The 18633-nt window shown below is 40.5% G+C and overlaps 1 protein-coding gene across 2 annotated transcripts in view; it reads right to left on the bottom strand.

Annotated features, from left to right (window-relative positions):
* Nucleotides 1-18633, bottom strand: part of PDE7A (phosphodiesterase 7A) — a 1104576-nt gene that overhangs the window by 772665 nt on the left and 313278 nt on the right. For both annotated transcript variants that reach the window (XM_085605526.1, XM_085605527.1), the window contains exon 4: nucleotides 12418-12603. In XM_085605526.1, coding sequence (XP_085461652.1) covers nucleotides 12418-12603 — 186 coding nt within the window. The remainder of the gene's footprint in view (nucleotides 1-12417; nucleotides 12604-18633) is intronic.

Raw genomic sequence — 18633 nt, 5'->3', positions numbered from 1 at the left:
CAGGTGGAACTCGTTAATACCGCTGAACTCCGGTAAGCTGCATGATGGTACTTGCAGTCCAACGTGTATATATATATATATATATATATATATATATATATATATATATATATATATATATATATATATATATATATATATATATATTTATATTTACCACTCAAACTTTTTAAAAACACAGTCAGTGGATGATGTCATGAGTGATGTCATTTGAGATGTCATCAGTGATGCCACTGACCCGGTCATGAGTGATGTATTATGTGAGGTCATAAGCAGTGCATTGCGGGAAGTTATAGTTGTACAGGTGAAACTTGTGCCTAACTAGGTCTATGTAACCTTTGGTTTCTTCAGTGAAAATAAATAAAATAATATGTGTGTGTTTTTTAGTAAGTTTTTATCTTCAACATAAATAGGTACAGGTACATCACAGAAAACGAAGCAATTGATATTGTGCATCAAATTACATTTTCCAAACAATCTAGTAAACCAATTGACAATGACGTCCATCTAGGGGCATCTTAATCTAGATTAAGAAACCATTTTACGCTCCAAATGTTTTTCCTTTAATTTACTCACTTCCTTCAAGCTGGTTGATTACTGTGGGGTCTATTAATTCTGTGAGTCAAATGGGCCTACTTCATTAGATCAACCATCAGTTTATCATCCATACTTCTGTTTTTCATGTGCATCTCTTCAGCAATGGCCATTACATCACTTTCCTTTTTCACTGTTCAAGATGAAGGAATCTGGGTTTGCCCAATGTATAGCTATGCGTCCTTTGGCTAAAACAAAGCCTTAAGATGCCAGCCTTATTTGCATTTCATAGTTTTTCTTTGTGCTCCCTCCAGTAAATTGTCCACCATCCTTTGTGAAAAGAACGTCCCCTGCATGATGTACAGTCCTGTCCCCTGCTCTGCGCGCCTAAACGGAGTGTACTAGTGATACCGATTTTTTACTTTTTGTAATGCCACACACGAATCCCATGTATGAGCAGTGACTAATGCCAGTTCTTTGACAATTATCGATTCTGGACCTTTTCCTAAACTGGGAGGGGCGCACCAAACACCTTTGTAGCGACATGACAGAACCACCACCCTGGTCATGGTTTTAATGTGTGGAGAGCAATAGTGCAAGCAGAATCATGTTTGGGGAACGAGAGTGACAGTCCTTTTTACCTTGAGACATGAACGTTACATCCCCATTCATCTCAAGTTCCACTGCTCACGAACCCGAAATCTTGAATGCAAAAATCCCATACATCATACATGTGTGCTTGGATTGACAGTGTGCTGTGCACAATTGATGCAGCCCAGCGAGCTTCATTTTGGAAGTCCACACCCTGGACCAAAGTACAAGGTAAGGAGAAGTTGCTTTCCCAGAAAGCAAATGTGTATTGCTGGTACCTCCTAGATGGGAGAGGGGCTAGCCGTAGGAGGGGAGTGGGGGTTGCACAAGACGCTAAGGTGAGTAAAGGGAGGCGTGATTTCTTTACAAGTGCAAGGGCCTTTGCTGATACACTGGGCTGCAATTTACTCTGACTGCAGCTGCTGTTAAGTGGATGGCAGAGAGTGCAGCGACCTGAAGTGTGTGTTGTAAGGGAAAGTCTATTGAAGGGGCACAAATTATTTTGTCTTCCTGATTTCTGTGAGGGGTCACAACTAGGTGGGTACAGCCTGCTCATGCTTTTTTGTAGTTCTGTGATGGGTACTTCACCTGTAGGGTGTCTTGCTGGTCAGAGCATCATTGCAGACAATGGCCTGGCCAGGATACATGAAAGGGGAACCAACCCAAACCAGTTCCAAGGATGAAGACCTGGAATAGACATCCTCTGCCTGCAATATCGGTACAACGATGGGAGCCCAAAGGTATGGTTTCTTCTGCCAAGTAGGGGGTACTCCACAGAGTACTCAAGGACTACAAACAAGTCAAGGGTTGGTGTTGCTGGATTATTCAGGATTATGAATTATTTTCCCATTTGTTATTGTCGAACCAATGTACTGCATGCTGTAACTGTTATGAAGCATAGTAAAGAAACAAATCCAGCTAACTGAGACCGCAGTTTAACCAAGGGAGATTTGGCATTGCCAATTCAACTAAACTAAGTTTTCCTTCCCAAACCAGAGAACAAGTCCCTGTGTCTAGTTCCAGAAACATACTAAATGGTAGATGGCCAGTGAACAGTGCGCCTTTGACTTCAAAATTTTGTTTGAAAATTTTGTAGCATTATTTCAAGCCTGTTTGGGGTTTAGCAGGTTTAACGAAGGCAGCACCTTGTTTTACAACTTTTGATAAACATTGATTAATTTTGCCCACCAATTTCCATATAAATTTGGAGTGCAGGTTGTCACATCTTTTCTTGTGATTTAAACTTTAGCCCCACCTCTGACCACCAGCACCCAGGCATGGATTTTGACGACATTTCACATTTGACCACAAATCAGGCTGAAACAAAGGGTTACTCAGCTGAAGAAGCAGAAAACATTTATTCTCTTATAGATGAAACTAGGGCATTTCAGGCCCCATCCGGCTCTACTAGCCAATTGATCAAACAACTACAATATACCCTCAGAAGGGAAGTCAATCAGAGACTCCATGCTACCACACTCATTCAGTACCACAAGGCCAAGCGGATTCCAAGAGGGTTACGCATAGCACTACGTCCCATGTTGTTCAAATTTAATAAGCCTTTTATGACCAAATGGTTTGCAATCCTTAATAAGTGCTCCTTAGACCTGATCTTATTGATCATTGAAGAACTGTCTGTGATACTTAAGGAATTGGAAACTGAAATTCAAGACTTGAAGGATGACCTTTCGCAAAGACTGTCATCTGATGAGCTACAACACACTCTGAAAGACCTCAATGAAAAACTTGACGAACATGCCAAAGAAGTTCATGATCGGAAATTGCGCAAATTTAGGCGCGACGCTATAGATTATAAACTAGATGAAGTTTATACCTGGGCGGATGTGTATGCCCAGAGACACACTTTCAGAAAACCAGATGCATCTACTTCTGAAGAAAGTATAGCAACTGAGCAAGAAACACTTCCCAACCGCACTCCCCTCGTTACAACTTCTACTGAAAGTACAGCCTCCACTAGTGGTACAACTAAGCAGTCCTCTTTTTTAGAAATAGGACGAACCACCAATCACCCGCCGGAAGAACAACTAGTAGGAAAAACCAACGAAACAGGAGGGGACAAGGCTCCAAAAAAAACAAACGGAGCACGACAGAACCCCAAGCGGAACTAGTTATGAATATTTCAAGCGTCGAGTTAACATCTGATGAGCGGGCACTACTGAATAAAGGCATGTCCTTTGTCCCTACATACCACACAAATGAACTAGAAACTGAAGTTGCACTATTTAAATTTACGCGAAAACTCAGATTACGTTGGTTTTTTCACCACGTAATGCAAGACCAATCTACTGATCCAGCTTCTGAGACTTCCACCCATATATTCAGACCTAAGAGTGTGTTCATGTCACCTATATCTCACAAAGCAATTGACTTATTTGAAACGTTGGTCAAAAAAGATCTTATACTCATTCATCAAAAAGAGTGTTATAGAAGTAATTTAACCAAAAAAAGAACAGGCTACTTTATGGAACCTTGCCAAAAAGCTAAATTTAACTTTTCAGCCAGCAGATAAGGGTGGAGTTTTGGTAGTTAGGGACACCACATACTACGAATCTAAAGTTCATCAATATGTATTAGATACTGATACCTACATGGTTTTGGACACAGACCCTACTCGTACCTTTCAAGCCACGTTACTTCAAATACTGAATAGAGCCAAAGATCTTAGTAATCAGAAATTTAAGTGTTTTCATTAATCCAACTGAGTACCCAAAAAGACCACACATATATATGCTCCCAAAAATGCATAAGGATTCGGTGAACCCCCCATTCCGCCCCATTGTGGCCGGTTGTGGTTCTTTACATGAACCACTGGGAAAGTTCATAGATTACTTTTTACAACCTTTGGTTCAAAATTGGATAACATATGTACAAGATACCACAGACTGTCTTAATAAATTACAACAGATAACGTTACCCTGTGACAGTGAAGTCCTGTTGGGCACGATTGATGTAACAGCCTTGTACACTTCCATTCCGCACCAAGAAGGCATTGATGCATTAAAATGGATGTTGCTCAGACACAACTATGAAGAATCCCTCAACATTTTTCTTTTGGAATTGTTGCAGTTCAGTCTATACCACAGTTATTTTTCATGGAAACAAAAATTCTATTTGCAGAAGACTGGCACTTCTATGGGCTTTACTGGGGCACCAACATATGCCAATATTTTTATGGCCAAATTTGAGGATACATACATCTTGAGCAACAATCTTTGGACTGATCATTTACTGTTGTACCTCAGGTACATTGATGACATTTTGATTTTATGGAGAGGCACCCAACAGTCCTTTTAAGTTGCTGTTGCAACCTTGAACGACTGTCACCCACACATAAAATTTACACATTCCATCAATTCCACGACGGTCAACTACCTCGACATCCTCATCGAGAAAAAAGGCACTACTCTTACAACTCGTGTTTTTAAGAAGCCAACTGATAGGAATAATGCACTACACTATCATAGTTTTCACTCACCTGCTCTTAAGAATCACTTACCATTATCCCAATTTATTAGGGTTCGTAGAATCAGTTCCGATGATATTCAAGGGAAATTAGACATTGACATACTGGCTCAACAATATTTGGATAGAGGTTATCCCACACAAGTTTTAGATTCGGCTAAACAAAGTGTATAGCATGGAAAGATCGCAGCTTTTGAAAAAAACTACGAAACCTGAATCTAAACGAGAGGTCTGCGTTTTAAAATATTCCACAGCGGCGACTGCCATCAAACATAGCATTCTCAAACGATGGGAGATCATTGACCAAGAGCATGACTTTAAAGAAGTTTTTCATGACACACATTTTTGCATTTTCTAGATCCAAAAACATTAAGAAAATTCTAGGTAAGAAAACTCAACAGTTTGATGATACCATTAAATTGGGTATGAGAAAATGTTATAACTGCGGGCACTGCAGTAATGTGATGGTTGGAGACAAATTCACACATCCTCATATAGGTAAATTGATTAAGCTAAAACACATCTGATTGTAATTCCATGATGGTGATATATGCCATCAAATGTCCCTGTGGACTTGTTTATGTGGGGCGAACCACTAGGAAGATAAAAGTAAGGGTTACTGAGCACAAAAGCTCAATTCGTACAGCTAACATGAAATCGTGCCTAGCAGCACACTGGACTACACACAAACACACCATACCGCAGTTACGCTTCACTGTTTTAGAGCAGGTATCGGTATTACCACATGTTGATCCCCACAAACATTTGGCACAAAGAGAAACTTTTTTGATACTTTTTTAAGAACCTTGTGTCCGAGTGGTCTGAATGATAAAATTGAATTTATACATTTTCTGTGAAAATATGTTTTTTTCATTAATGTATGTGCATTACCGAGCTGTTATAATTATTGGATAACAGTCATATTGTATTCATGAATGGGCCTTTGAAAAATATGCAGAACAGTGATCTTTTTTTGATCTTTTTCACTCTTTGACAATACAGGTCATGTAATACTCTGTATGTTGTTAGATTCGGGTATTGTTCCGTGTCAGCCCTCTTTTTTCATTTAATTTTTTACAGCACTTTTGACACTGGGACTGTGTCCTGGTGTCGTTATATCTAATGATAGTTTTTGTTGTTTCATTTTGTTTTTTGCTCGTTTTGATATGATCAGGTATATAAGGATTAATATCTATTTTTTTTCATTCAAGCACTTTATAGTTTTGTTCATACACTTCGGTTAGTCTTTTTTCCACTTTTCCGAGGCCTGCACTCAATTTGAGGCAGTCCTCTTTCTACATCTATGGCAGTTTGATGCACGTACAGGTAAACGCTCGGCTGTAAGCAGCGGAAGCGGCCGGACACTGTTTATGCGTGTAGACACCACGTTATGAAGGTAATTGGATCCAGTTTGGCGGTATGCGCCTTTCGGCTGTTTACATTTTTTAATCTAGATAGAGCGTGATGAATTGGAGGCACGTAATAACTATAGTTATGGTTCACACAGATACCTTTGGCACACAACGTTGCACAATCTCGTGCGAAAAGCGCATCTCCAGAGCACGTTTCCGACTTGCAGTCACAAAGTAAGTGGGATTTCTTAACTGTGTTTACCCGTTGTGACCGCTTAGGCTCAAGACTTTTGACCATAAATTGTTGCTCTCCTTTTTTCTTTTTTTCACATTAGTTAGCAGGGACATTTCCTCAACACGCTGACTAAACTTCCACCACAGCTGTTTAGATTCGCATGGAGGTGAGTCCTCTATAGTTACAAATCTGGCATATTCAGCACATTTGGTGCGGTTGCTCTTGCACTTGGGAAGGTGAGGTGGAGTTTATTTGGACATGGGCAGTATCCACTAGAGTTTTTTTTTAATTTTGCGCCTTTTTTTGCACCCGGCTACTAACGGGGACACTTCAGTATCCTATTGGATGGCACATAACTGTCTGCATGGTTTTCAAACGCTTTTAACTGGATGTGAAGCCTTACATTGTTATATGTTTGCGAGTCTTTACTTTGTAAAGTTTTGAATTACATTTGCAAATGCCTTTATTGATTGTATTTGGGAAATGTATTATACACAATGCATATATATTTTTACAGCATTCCCCTGACGAAGGTGTTCACACCGAAATGCATTGGGACACCATGATGTTGATTTGAAAGCATTGCTTAATTCGAAAAGACATGGAATAAGCAAATAAAGAAAATTCCAGACATTGGACTGATATATATTTTGGAGTTCATTTGGAATAGTATTGACATCTGTTATGTAATGTGCATTCAATTCTTGTGGATTCATTTGTATGATTTCCTCCTAGGATTGCACTGGGACGTCTTGGCATACTGTTCCTTGTCACCGCAGAGTGTATTTCACTTGATATTTTTGTATTGATGTTGTTGAAGTTGTTTCGAATTTTTGAATCTCCTGAACCTTGTTTGATAAACATTAGCACCTTATTGGGCCAGTGAACAGTGCGCCTTTGACTTTAAACTTTTGTTTGAAAATTTTGTAGCATTATTTCAAGCCTGTTTGGGGTTTAGCAGGTTTAACGAAGGCAGCACCTTGTTTTACAACTTTTGATAAACATTGATTAATTTTGCCCACCAATTTCCATATAAATTTGGAGTGCAGGTTGTCACATCTTTTCTTTCAGATGACACAGTATTCCAGGCTATAAACGCATCTTGGGAAGATCATTTTTATCAGATATTCTTCCTATTTTTGACGATGGCAATGCCTTCCAGTTGAAGTGTCCAAGCCCCATCAACACCCTGCGCAAATGGTGTGTGTACCAGGTCTCTGCATCATTAGTCACCCAGATCCCCAGTTATTTAAAATTGATTTCCAAGTTTAACCCACTTTTGAAAGGAAGTGTGTTTCTGCTTGTTCAGCATCACCAATTGGGGAAAGTTTGTATTTACCCCAATCTTTTAGTCTAGATAGGCACAAATGAAGGGACAGACAGTTATGATTCAGACAGATAACCCAACAACAATATTCCACCTCAACCAGCAAGGAGGAACCAAGTAATATCAAACTTGGCACTGAAGATAAGGAAGTCAGCACTACAATGAAACAACTCTGGTGACGATACACCTCTCAGGAGGACAAGACAGAGAAGCAGTCAAACCAAGTAGACAAGCAAACCCCTCCCATGAGTGGGAGATAAAACAAGCTGTACTTGACATTTTCAGGCATGTTCAGGTACAAGCATGGACCTGTTCAGAAGCCCAGACAACTCAACATGACTAGCCTTTATGTCTAGATTTGCACAAAACCAGTCCAAAGGGAATGACATGTCGAGAAAATGGCCAGGAAGATACACCTTTCCAACAATTCCCCTAATCCCAGGAGTACTGGACAAAGTCAAATAATCAAGGATTTCATTCATACCAGTCACCAAACAGTGAGCCAGACAGACATGGTACTCTGACCTGCTAGAGATGCCCAGGGGACAGGTCATACCCATAAGGCTATAGCAGGAAATGCTACTGATGCAGATTAGGACGATATGCCACGCTCAACCAGTCACACAATCTGGCAGCATTGCTCCTGAATACCTAGAATTCAGACACCTTCAACTCCCTCACAGAATGATGGAGATCCTTAGGTAGGCAAGGACACAAAGTGCACTGAAGAGCTACACAAACAAGATGACAAGATACATGTATTGGTGCAAGGACAAGAGAAGCTAGAGGCAAGGACAGAACTTACCACAATCCTCACCCACTGACTGGACAACAGCCTTACTCACACATTAGGCACACACTTGGCCGCAATAGTTGCATACATCAGTGGCACAACGTGCAATAGTACAGTGGTGAAAAGATTCCTGAAGGATCATAGAAGTTAGCCCCACTGAGATCTGCACCAATGCCAATGTGGAACCTGACAACCCAATACGAATGACCACACCCATTGAGCCCATGCAGTAGACAGAAAAAATGTTCCTCACCTCCAATACAGCCTTCCTAGTACTGATCACATCACTTTGCAGGGTGAGCAAACTGCAAGCACTCACCATCTTAGAACAATATCTTCAGATGCACAAGGACAAGGTAGTTCCAAGAACAAACCGGCAGTTCCTACTAAAGGTAGGGTCACAGTTGCACATTAACCAAACATCCAACTACCAGCCTTCTTCCAAGAACCCAAATCCCAGGCCGAAAGGATGTTAAACACCCTGGACGTACAGGGTGCCATCATGTACTACCCATAGGAGACCAAGACAATAAGCAAGGGCAACCAACTCATCGGTACCTTTACCACAGCAAGCAAGGGCACACCAGTAGTGAAAGGGACCATTGCATGGTGGATAGTAGAGACATTCCAAATCTGCTATACAAAGGCAGGGAGAACTTCACCTACACGACCCAGGGGGCACTTCACAAGAAAGCAGGGTGCAACAACCCTGTTAATGGCGATGTCTGTATGGATGCAACATGGTCATCCACATACCTGTACAAAACACTGAGTGGACATACTAAAACAAGATAGCACAGGTGGGACAGAAAGAGCACCAGTTTGCAAACTCAAGCACATTTAAATCTAGTCACCCCAGGGAGACAAATGCTGCTATGTAATCAATGCAGAGCATTTGAATCCAGAAAACGATTGATGCTGCAAAAAAAAATAAAAAAAATAAATGGTTACTTACCAGTATTTTTGCAGCTTGAAGAGTTTCCTGGATTCACACACTAGCAACCCACCTCCCCAGAAATGCAGGGGTACAAACAGAAGTTAACACAACTTCAAAAAGAAGGAAGATTTAAACAACCACAGTTGCAAAAATAAAAAATAAAATAATTTGAAGATGACGACCAGACACAGAAAATTCCGGGGGGTGTGTGACATTCCATAGGGGATGGACTAACCACCAGATGGTCAAGAAAAGAAACTAGCATTTGCAATGCAATAGGTCTCGCACATGCTAGAGCGGTTGACGTTGTAATTGGTAATGCTTTCTAAGTATGTGTTTTTTTAGTGTAGTGTATGTAGGTGTTGTGTACTAGAAATATGTTAATTCTTTTGTTTGTTAGTTCTGTATTTGTGTGTGATGTGGATGGTATTTGTGTAGTGTAATTATGTGGTATGTTGTTTATTGGTAAGGAACGATGGTGTTTCTAGGTAGTGGTAGTTAAAGAAAGTATGAGTGGCTAAATTAAAGTGAGAGTGAACATAACGAATGTGTAACTAGATCAAGTTTGTATTGTTGAGAGGTTCCAAGGAAACCTGGACGCAAGTACCTCTAGAAAAGAAAGTGATATTAAATGTATGTGGGTTGAACACGCTAGAGAGCGCTAGAGAGGGCGCTAGAGAGAGCGCTAGAGAGCGCTAGAGAGAGCGCGAGAATTTCAAACAGATAATAGAGGGAGGCTGTTTGTACTTTAAAGAGGAAGAGAGCCTGCAATTTGTGTAAAAAGTTGGTTGAAAGTGCCGTTCTGAGCTGTGGAAAGAAATAATAGGCTGTAGATAGAGAAAGAGGTAGAGAGAGACGTGTGTGTATGTGAAAAGAAAGAAATAACCTGGGAATGCAGTTTGTACCGAATTAATATTGCTAAGTGTGTGTGTGTGAGAAAAGAGAAACAAAGATGAGTGTGCTTCAGAGTAAAGTAGAGTGCTGCAGGGTAGAGCATAGTGGGGCAGGGTAGAGTGCAGTGGCATAGTGTAGAATGGAGTAGAGTGGCATAGCTATGATTGAAGTGGCAGAGTGAGAGTAGACTAGAGATTAGATTGGGAAAGAGTGCATTGTTTGAGTAAAGTAGCGCAGAGTGCAGTGGCGTAGAGTGCAGAGGAGCACAGTAGTGTGGTATAGAGTGGAGTGACGCAGAGTGGTGCAGAGCTCAGTGGCGAAGAGTGCAGTGTGCATAGTAGAGTACAGTAGAGTGAGGTAGAGTGCACTGGCATAGAGTAGAATGGAGTGGTATTGCATATATAGGAGTGGTGCAGAGAAGAGTGCAGTGATGCATAGTGGAGTGGAGCACAGTAAAGTGCGGTGGCATGGAGTGGAGCAGAGTGGATTGGGGCAATGGGGCGTATGCATGATACAGTAGTATTGTGCCATTACAGATAACCCATTTTCAATTGAAATTACCTTTACATTTGCACTCACATACAGTTTTACTAGTAAAAGTATACAAAGTACAAAGGAAAATTTGTAGAAATGTCATTACCCAATGTATTTATTTGTTGGTTAGCACAGTTTAGACATTTCAATTTTGTTGTGCGCTTGAAAATAAAAATAAATCTGTATTGCCTTCAAGCATGATTGTCGCTTAAATCCTCTCACTTTGAAGTCAGAGATGGAAAAATAAACCCCAAGCTCCTCAGGAGGCACAGCCTGACAATTGGCCTCAGTCTCTGAATGCTCAGACAATAACACTGTCTACAGGAAGCGGGTTCATGGAAGAACACAGTAAATAAGACTTGGACAATGGGAGGGACGAACTCGAGCTGGGGAGCCTAAAGCAAGTAAAGCCAATAAACAAAGCCAAAAAATGGGAGCTAGAAACCAAATGTAGAGCTATTACCATAAAATGTAATGTCAGATCTAAAAGGGAAGGTTGGAATTGGGAACAGAAGAAGCTGGTGAGCATTGAGATGAGCTGGAGAGGTCATGTTGAAAATAAAGCTTTTAATTAAGTATATGCTGTTCCCGTATGTTTATATTGGCGACGAGTTGAGGGAACTATGCAGGGGGACAGTCCTGCGACATCTTCACCCCTGGATCAAGTACAAGGCAAGTTACCGGTGTAGTGTGGGGGTAATATACACAATTAAGGAGCGTGATGTCTTAAACTGATCAATATCATTTAGCTGGGCTCTGTATGTCACACGTTCACTTTCAAAGTGTTTACATTACGCCAAAATGTATATTAATTGAGCCCAACTGTGCACTGAAGGCACATGCCTGCCTGTGGTTTTGGTGTTAAGTGGCATTAGCATGTGTGCCTACCTATGTCCTGAATATAAAGACAAGCAGCATTAGTGTAAGTGCCTGTCTGAAGTTGAAGATAGTGCCATCGCCGTGTATGTCTGCCTGTGGCTCAATTGGAAAATAACTGCCATTGAAGGGTGTGTCTGCCTGCGGCATCAACGCGTCTGCCCGCAACCACAAAGGAAAGCCGACACCGGTGCGATGTGCGTTGGGCTCAAACACCGCGAGCCGTTCACGTGCACATCTCCTGTCCCCCTTCCGAAGCTAAATCCACAACAATAGATCGCCAAAATCTGTTTTGCCCATATACAAAGGTCAAAACTTGTTTGCAGGAACCATAAACCTATCATCAGATAAGAGAGTTAAGTAAATTATAGGCTGACATATGGTAAAACATTCATACCCCCCTAGGTCCAGAGTTTGCTAAACTTTTGGTAGAACACGCTCTCCATTGAAGACCAGTGCAGACATTGGCATACATGGAATAATGAAGTGTGAGAGTTTCCATAATTTGAGATAAATTATATTTCTTCAAACTGGGTGAGTATAATGAGTTTTTCAAATTTAAAGAGGGTGCCAGAAGAGGAACCCCGGGTAGGTTGGGTGAAGGTTTACAGCACTGCAATAAATGCATAACCAGCAGGTCTAACTTTCATAAGCAAAGGCCATAATTGTGACGAGCAAGGAACAGCCTCACACAAACATATTTTGAGAGAAAGAGAGAAATCAACCTAACATATTTAGTGTGGACTAATGTTTGGCTCAGGCAGAGTAAACATACAAGCATGAAGATTAGCTGAGAAAAATATAGCCCATTATAAAAAGCATTTCGTGGGAATAGGAAAATAAAAGATGCACAGTACTCACTAGTAGAGCTTGAGATGTTATGAAGACTTGAATCTGGTTCAAATGGTTCAACATTTCTGTTATTTCCACCTGTTTGCTGAGTTTGGCAATGTAGACTATCATCAACAGGAGCAGGCAGGGATGCAATTTGAGAGGTTTCAAGCTTTTGACCTTTATCCTTTTGCGAATCCCACTCAGAGTTGTCTACTGTCATTTATACACAAAGTTCAAAGAGATCAGGTGCTTATTAAAGCATTACAAATGAGTGCATTAATTACACAAACATTAACTAAGCAAACATTAAGGTGTACAGAGAATAGTCATATTAGCTAACACATGCATTTAGAGTATCACACTAAAGGAACCACATTCTCAGTGCTTACATTTTGATAGTATTATATACTCTCCCTTTAACACCAGATTCTGTGTCGGACTGGAAGATAGGATTATTCCCATCTTCTCTATTCCTTTCAGCAGCCAACAAAAAACAGGTCAAACTACATTACCCATGCAGCCAGGGAAATTAGACCGAAACACAAACAACCCAGGAACGTCTTTGCTCTGTACCTGGCTCATCAGCAGGGTACAGCTTGGTTCCAGTGACCGTGTGCAAGAACCCACACCTGGACATACTAGTCCCACTAAGAGCAACACATTAAAGTGTACAAAAAAAAAGCGATGGATGGAATGCTAGTGTTTGGATTGCTTGTGTTGTGGTTCATGAAGGACCTGGGTTGACAGTTTGGGGTAGACTGTTCGAATTGGAGCAGGGTCAACACTGATTTGCAATTAGCCGAGTCCAAACTGAGGTGAGATGGTGTGCAAAACGATGGATCGGGATGCGACTTACGTAATTACCAGTGGCGGAGATCAATTCAAGCATTCCAACCATCACTTTTTTGTATACTTTAGTGCTAGACACTTTTAGTATTTGGCTTTGCTTGGGTGGGTATGGAGATATATATATATATATTCACTGAAAAAACCATAGGTTTCACACACGTTATAGTTAGGAATTAGCATTTAAAAAACCTTGCAAATTCACTGAAAAAACCATAGGTTTCACACATGTTATAGTTAGTGGAAATTTTACTGATAAAAAACCAATGAAATTGCCCCGTTATAGTTAGCGCAGGCAACTATAACTCACGCGACCACAATCCTCTGCTGATGCTAATACTGTATTTAGACACTTATTTGCCCATGTCTTCTTCCATACATTTTTAGCTATACATATATTACAAATATTTTTTTTTCATAAAGACACATATGTCATCAGCAGAGGATTGCGGTCGCGTGAGTTATAGTTGCCTGCGCTAACTATAACGGGGCAATTTCATTGGTTTTTTATCAGTAAAATTTCCACTAACTATAACATGTGTGAAACCTATGGTTTTTTCAGTGAATTTGCAAGGTTTTTTAAATGCTAATTCCTAACTATAACGTGTGTGAAACCTATGGTTTTTTCAGTGAATTAGTACGGTTTTTTAAATGCTAAGTTTTTTTCCCTTATAATAAGCCCTGTACATTTGGTGGCCTACGGCCACCAAAAGCACAGGGGGTGGGGTAAGTGTGGATAGTGTTTTTTTCCATTGTAATAAGCCCAGCACATTTGGTGGCCTTCGGCCACCAAAAGCACAGGGGGTGGGGTAAGTGTGGATAGTGTTTTTTTTATTTTTATTTTTTTACCGTACGCTTACCGTAAGCGTACGGTAAGCGTACCCCGCGAAATTGCCGAAAAAAAAATAAAACCGTTTTTGCACTTGGGGGATGTTTGGGGACTCCCTCCACATGACTATGTGGGAGGGAGTTGTCAAAACAGCCCCTTTACATGTTTTTGGGCTTCCGATTTTAAAAATCTCTCTCAGTGCGAGAGACAAAATGGCGGCCGCCGCTTCCTGGTTTCGGCCGATTCGAATGTTTACTAAGATCTAAGAGCCAATCAGAATCGCGCTCGCGCACGCCACCGTACGCTTACCGTAAGCGTACGGTAAGCGTACCGTAAGCTGGCTCAGATATATATATTGATTTAAAGGCTATTTTCTCAGAATCTACTGAACAGATTTACACCAAACCTACAAAAGGCACTTCCTTGACCTAGGGACTACCTCTCTGCCAAATTTTGAGTAATTCTGTTCAGCCATTCGGGCTGTAGCTCGTTCTAAAGGTCCTATGGAAAAATGCATGGGAAAAACGCGTTTTGGGACCCCCCTTTTATCTCAGCCCCCGCTTGACGAATCCCCCCGAGACTTTCAGGGTAGGAGCTGAGCGTAGCGCCCCACCTATTTTGAGAAATTCGCGAGGATTCGTCGACCGGCGCCAAAGTTATTCAAAATAGAATGTTGAGGTTTTCCTATGGAAACGTGGTCCTAACTATAACTACCTACTGGCTATCGCCAGTAGGTAATATATATATATATATATATATATATATATATATATATATATATATATATATATATATATATATATATATATATATATATATATATATATATATATATATATATATATATATTTCAAAGTTCCTGCATTCGAAGACGCACTCCAGAGCAGTAATTAAAGGCAACCAGCATTTCATTTTCCTTTCTTTCATTAATGAGGCCCAACGCGTTTCGAAGACTTCTCTTCTTGTTCACGGGCAAAAACGTCTGTAGTAGCATAATTATTGGAGAGCACTCCCCTTTTAAAGCACATGATGTCACCACCCATAGGTGGGGTTATTGTTATTCACTGTTATGCTGCATGCTGGGGTGTGTAGTACAAAGCGCCTCCTTTTCCAAAGTGGCTTTTATGCTGCTGCAGATTCTTCGTCTCTTTTTTTTCCTTTTATTGTTTCTTGGCCCACAGTGGGCTTCAGGAAAATGACGTCCGGTTAATTAAATAAGCCAAGCTGCTCTCCCTTGCACAGGCTGCGAGTAGTTCTGTGTCTGTGTGGCCTCTTGATTTACGAGTGGTGCAGTCTTCACGACTGGAATCGCCGTCAATTATTATTTATTTCAAAGATATATATATATATATATATATATATATATATATATATATATATATATATATATATATATATATATATATATATATATATATATATATATATATATATATATATATATATATATATTTCACAGAAAAAACCATAGGTTTCAGGGGCGTTATAGTTAGTTGGAAATTTCACTCGTACAAAACCATAGTAATTCTCCCGTTATAGTTAGTTCAGCTAACTATAACTCGTGCCCCCACAATGCACTGCTGATGACGTCACATATTACATCACTCATGGCATGATCGGTGACATCACTGATGACATCTCAAATGACATCACTGATTACATCACTGACGACATCATCCTTGTGATAGAGTGGCAGACCTCCTCTCACCCCAATATAACCTTTGATACACACTCTAAAATACAAAATACCATCTTCAAAACAATGGACACACCAATACCAGTTGCAACATACCCATTCATTAATTCCAAGATCTACACACATTCACTAAAAGTCCTATACAGTCACTCATACATGCACTCACTCATCATATGTACTCATACACCTATACATACACTTACACACTGCCACTCATCCATAGTTACTCACACACAGTCACACATGCAAAGTAGTATCAAACATCCATTTACTTCCGTATACAGTTATACAGTTATACACATACACTTACTTCTACAGAAACTAACACATACTTACTCTAACAATCACTTATAGAAACACAGCTACTCTTCCAATCTCTCACTCTCACATATACTCACTTACATACACCAGTACTCACATATACTAGTTTAAAACGTATGTAGTTACTCATAAAGACACTACTGAGACAGTCATTCACTCACCAACACACCCATACACACACTCATCCACCCATACAGTCCTGCACACATGCTGTCTACAACACATACAAACAGTGACTCACTCATTCATGCATCTATGCACAAAGTAATACCCCCAACTAACCACACAGACACTCATACTGATACTCAAAAAAACAACTAATAACCCATATAGACACTCATGTAGCTACTCACCAACCCATGCTGCCACTTATACACAAAGTGAGAGACTGATACAGATATTTACACATTTAAAGACTACTCACTAACCCATGTATTCACTAAAATACACTTAATCAGTCAGTTATACAATCAGTTTCACATAAACAAAATCATCCATTTAGACACTTATATACCCACGTATTCTTCAATCGACCTCGACATATGCATATATAAAACATATTTAAATTTCACAAAAACACACATTGACTGGATGATGTCATGAGTGATGTCATGAGTGATGGCTCTGACCATGTCATGAGTGATGGCTCTGACCATGTCATGAGTGATGAAATATGTGACGTCATCAGCAGTGCATTGCAGGAGCGCGAGTTATAGTTAGCTGAACTAACTATAACGGGGGAATTTCCATGGTTTTGTACGAGTGAAATGTCCAACTAACTATAACGCCCCTGAAATCTATGGTTTTTTTCAGTGAACATATTATATATATATATATATATATATATATATATATATATATATATATATATATTCACTGAAAAAACCATAGGTTTCACACATGTTATAGTTAGCTGGACATTTCACTCGTAAAAAACCAATGAAATTCCCCCGTTATAGTTAGTGCAGGCAACTATAACTCACGCGACCGCAATCCTCTGCTGATGACGTCAGATATTACATCACTGATTAAATATGTGTCTTTCTGAAAAATAAATATTTGTAATATATGTATAGCTAAAGATACAGTATTAGCATCAACAGAGGATTGCGGTCGCATGAGTTATAGTTGCCTGCACTAACTATAACGGGGGAATTTCATTGGTTTTTTACGAGTGAAATGTCCAGCTAACTATAACGTGTGTGAAACCTATGGTTTTTTCAGTGAATTTGTACGGTTTTTGAAATGCTAATTTTTTTTTGAGATTTTTGGTAAACCTATGTATAAAATAATATATGTCCTATATCCTGCATTATGGAATGGTTAATTTTTTTTATGCATTTTTTTCCGTGCGCGTACGGTAAGCTGACGCTACGCGCTCCGTACGTCATAAGTACGGTGCGCTTACGTGATACGATGCGCGTACGGTAAGCTGACGCTACGCGCTCCGTACGTCATAAGTACAGTGCGCTTACGTGATACGTACGTGACGTACGCGTACACGCATGCGCGTTGCGCGGAAGCAACGTCGCGGTTACGCAGGGGCGTGTAAAGCGCATGCGCGAGTGCGTCTTACGTACGCGCTCCGTAAGCGCTCCGTAAGCGTCACGTTTGCGCATGCGTACTTGTTTACTAGCGCGTACCGTAAGCTCACGGAGCGCGCACGGTAGGTCATGTGATCCACAAAGAACACTTTTCATTGGTTGAAACTACTTTCAGTTCCAGAAACTTCCCACACCACACCCATTCCCCTCATTACTGCTTGAGATCCCCTAGGAGAAGGAGCTGAATTGACATTGAGATACAATGGCAGAGCAGCAGACCTCTTCTGAGAGTGAGCCTAGCAGCACCATCATCAGACAGAGAAGGAGGAAACAAAAGGATTATTTTGTGTGGGAGTATTTTACTTCTCCAGAGGGGCAGAAAAAGGTCAATGCTCCATTGGTCACTTGCACACTTTGTGACCGTGTTTTATCTAGAGGAGATCCAAGGAAGAAGTATTCCTTTGGAAATCACTCTATGAAGAGACACCTTAGGGATAGACATCCCAGGACCTTTGCTCGACATACTGGAGAAAACTCTTCAGTAAGTCACCTGAGCCCAACCTCAGAAGCTCAGCCGAGTAAATCATCGGCAGCTCAGCTCAGCCCTTCCTCTGAGGTGGGAGCATCACCTTCTTCTGCTCCTCTGGACATTAACCCTCGATTTGGGAGGGTTGCAATGAGGTGTACAACGTGTTGTGGTCTTATTGTTTTTGGGGAGACCAGTGTTTCCCTTATTAACAATAAGATAGACCACCACGTTTGTAGACGCTCATAATATTCCCATTCTTTCTTTCCTCCATCCCTGTATTAACCCAACGGCTCTTTTAAGAGCCAACCTTACCTCACAATTTTTTTTATTTTTTTTTAAGCTTTCCTTTTTGAAATTTTTTTTTGCCGTGCGCGCACGGTACGCATAATAGTTACGCGAAGTTCGCGGAATTTCTCCTCGCGGAATTTCTCAGTTTACGCCGTGCGCGTACGCTACGCGCATTCGGCGATTTTTTGAA

This window comes from Triturus cristatus, chromosome 5_1 (assembly GCF_964204655.1).
Source record: "Triturus cristatus chromosome 5_1, aTriCri1.1, whole genome shotgun sequence".
Classification (NCBI taxonomy): Eukaryota; Metazoa; Chordata; class Amphibia; order Caudata; family Salamandridae; genus Triturus; species Triturus cristatus.
The sequence above is the reverse complement of the archived record's forward strand: the minus strand, read 5'-3'. Positions and strand labels throughout refer to the sequence as shown.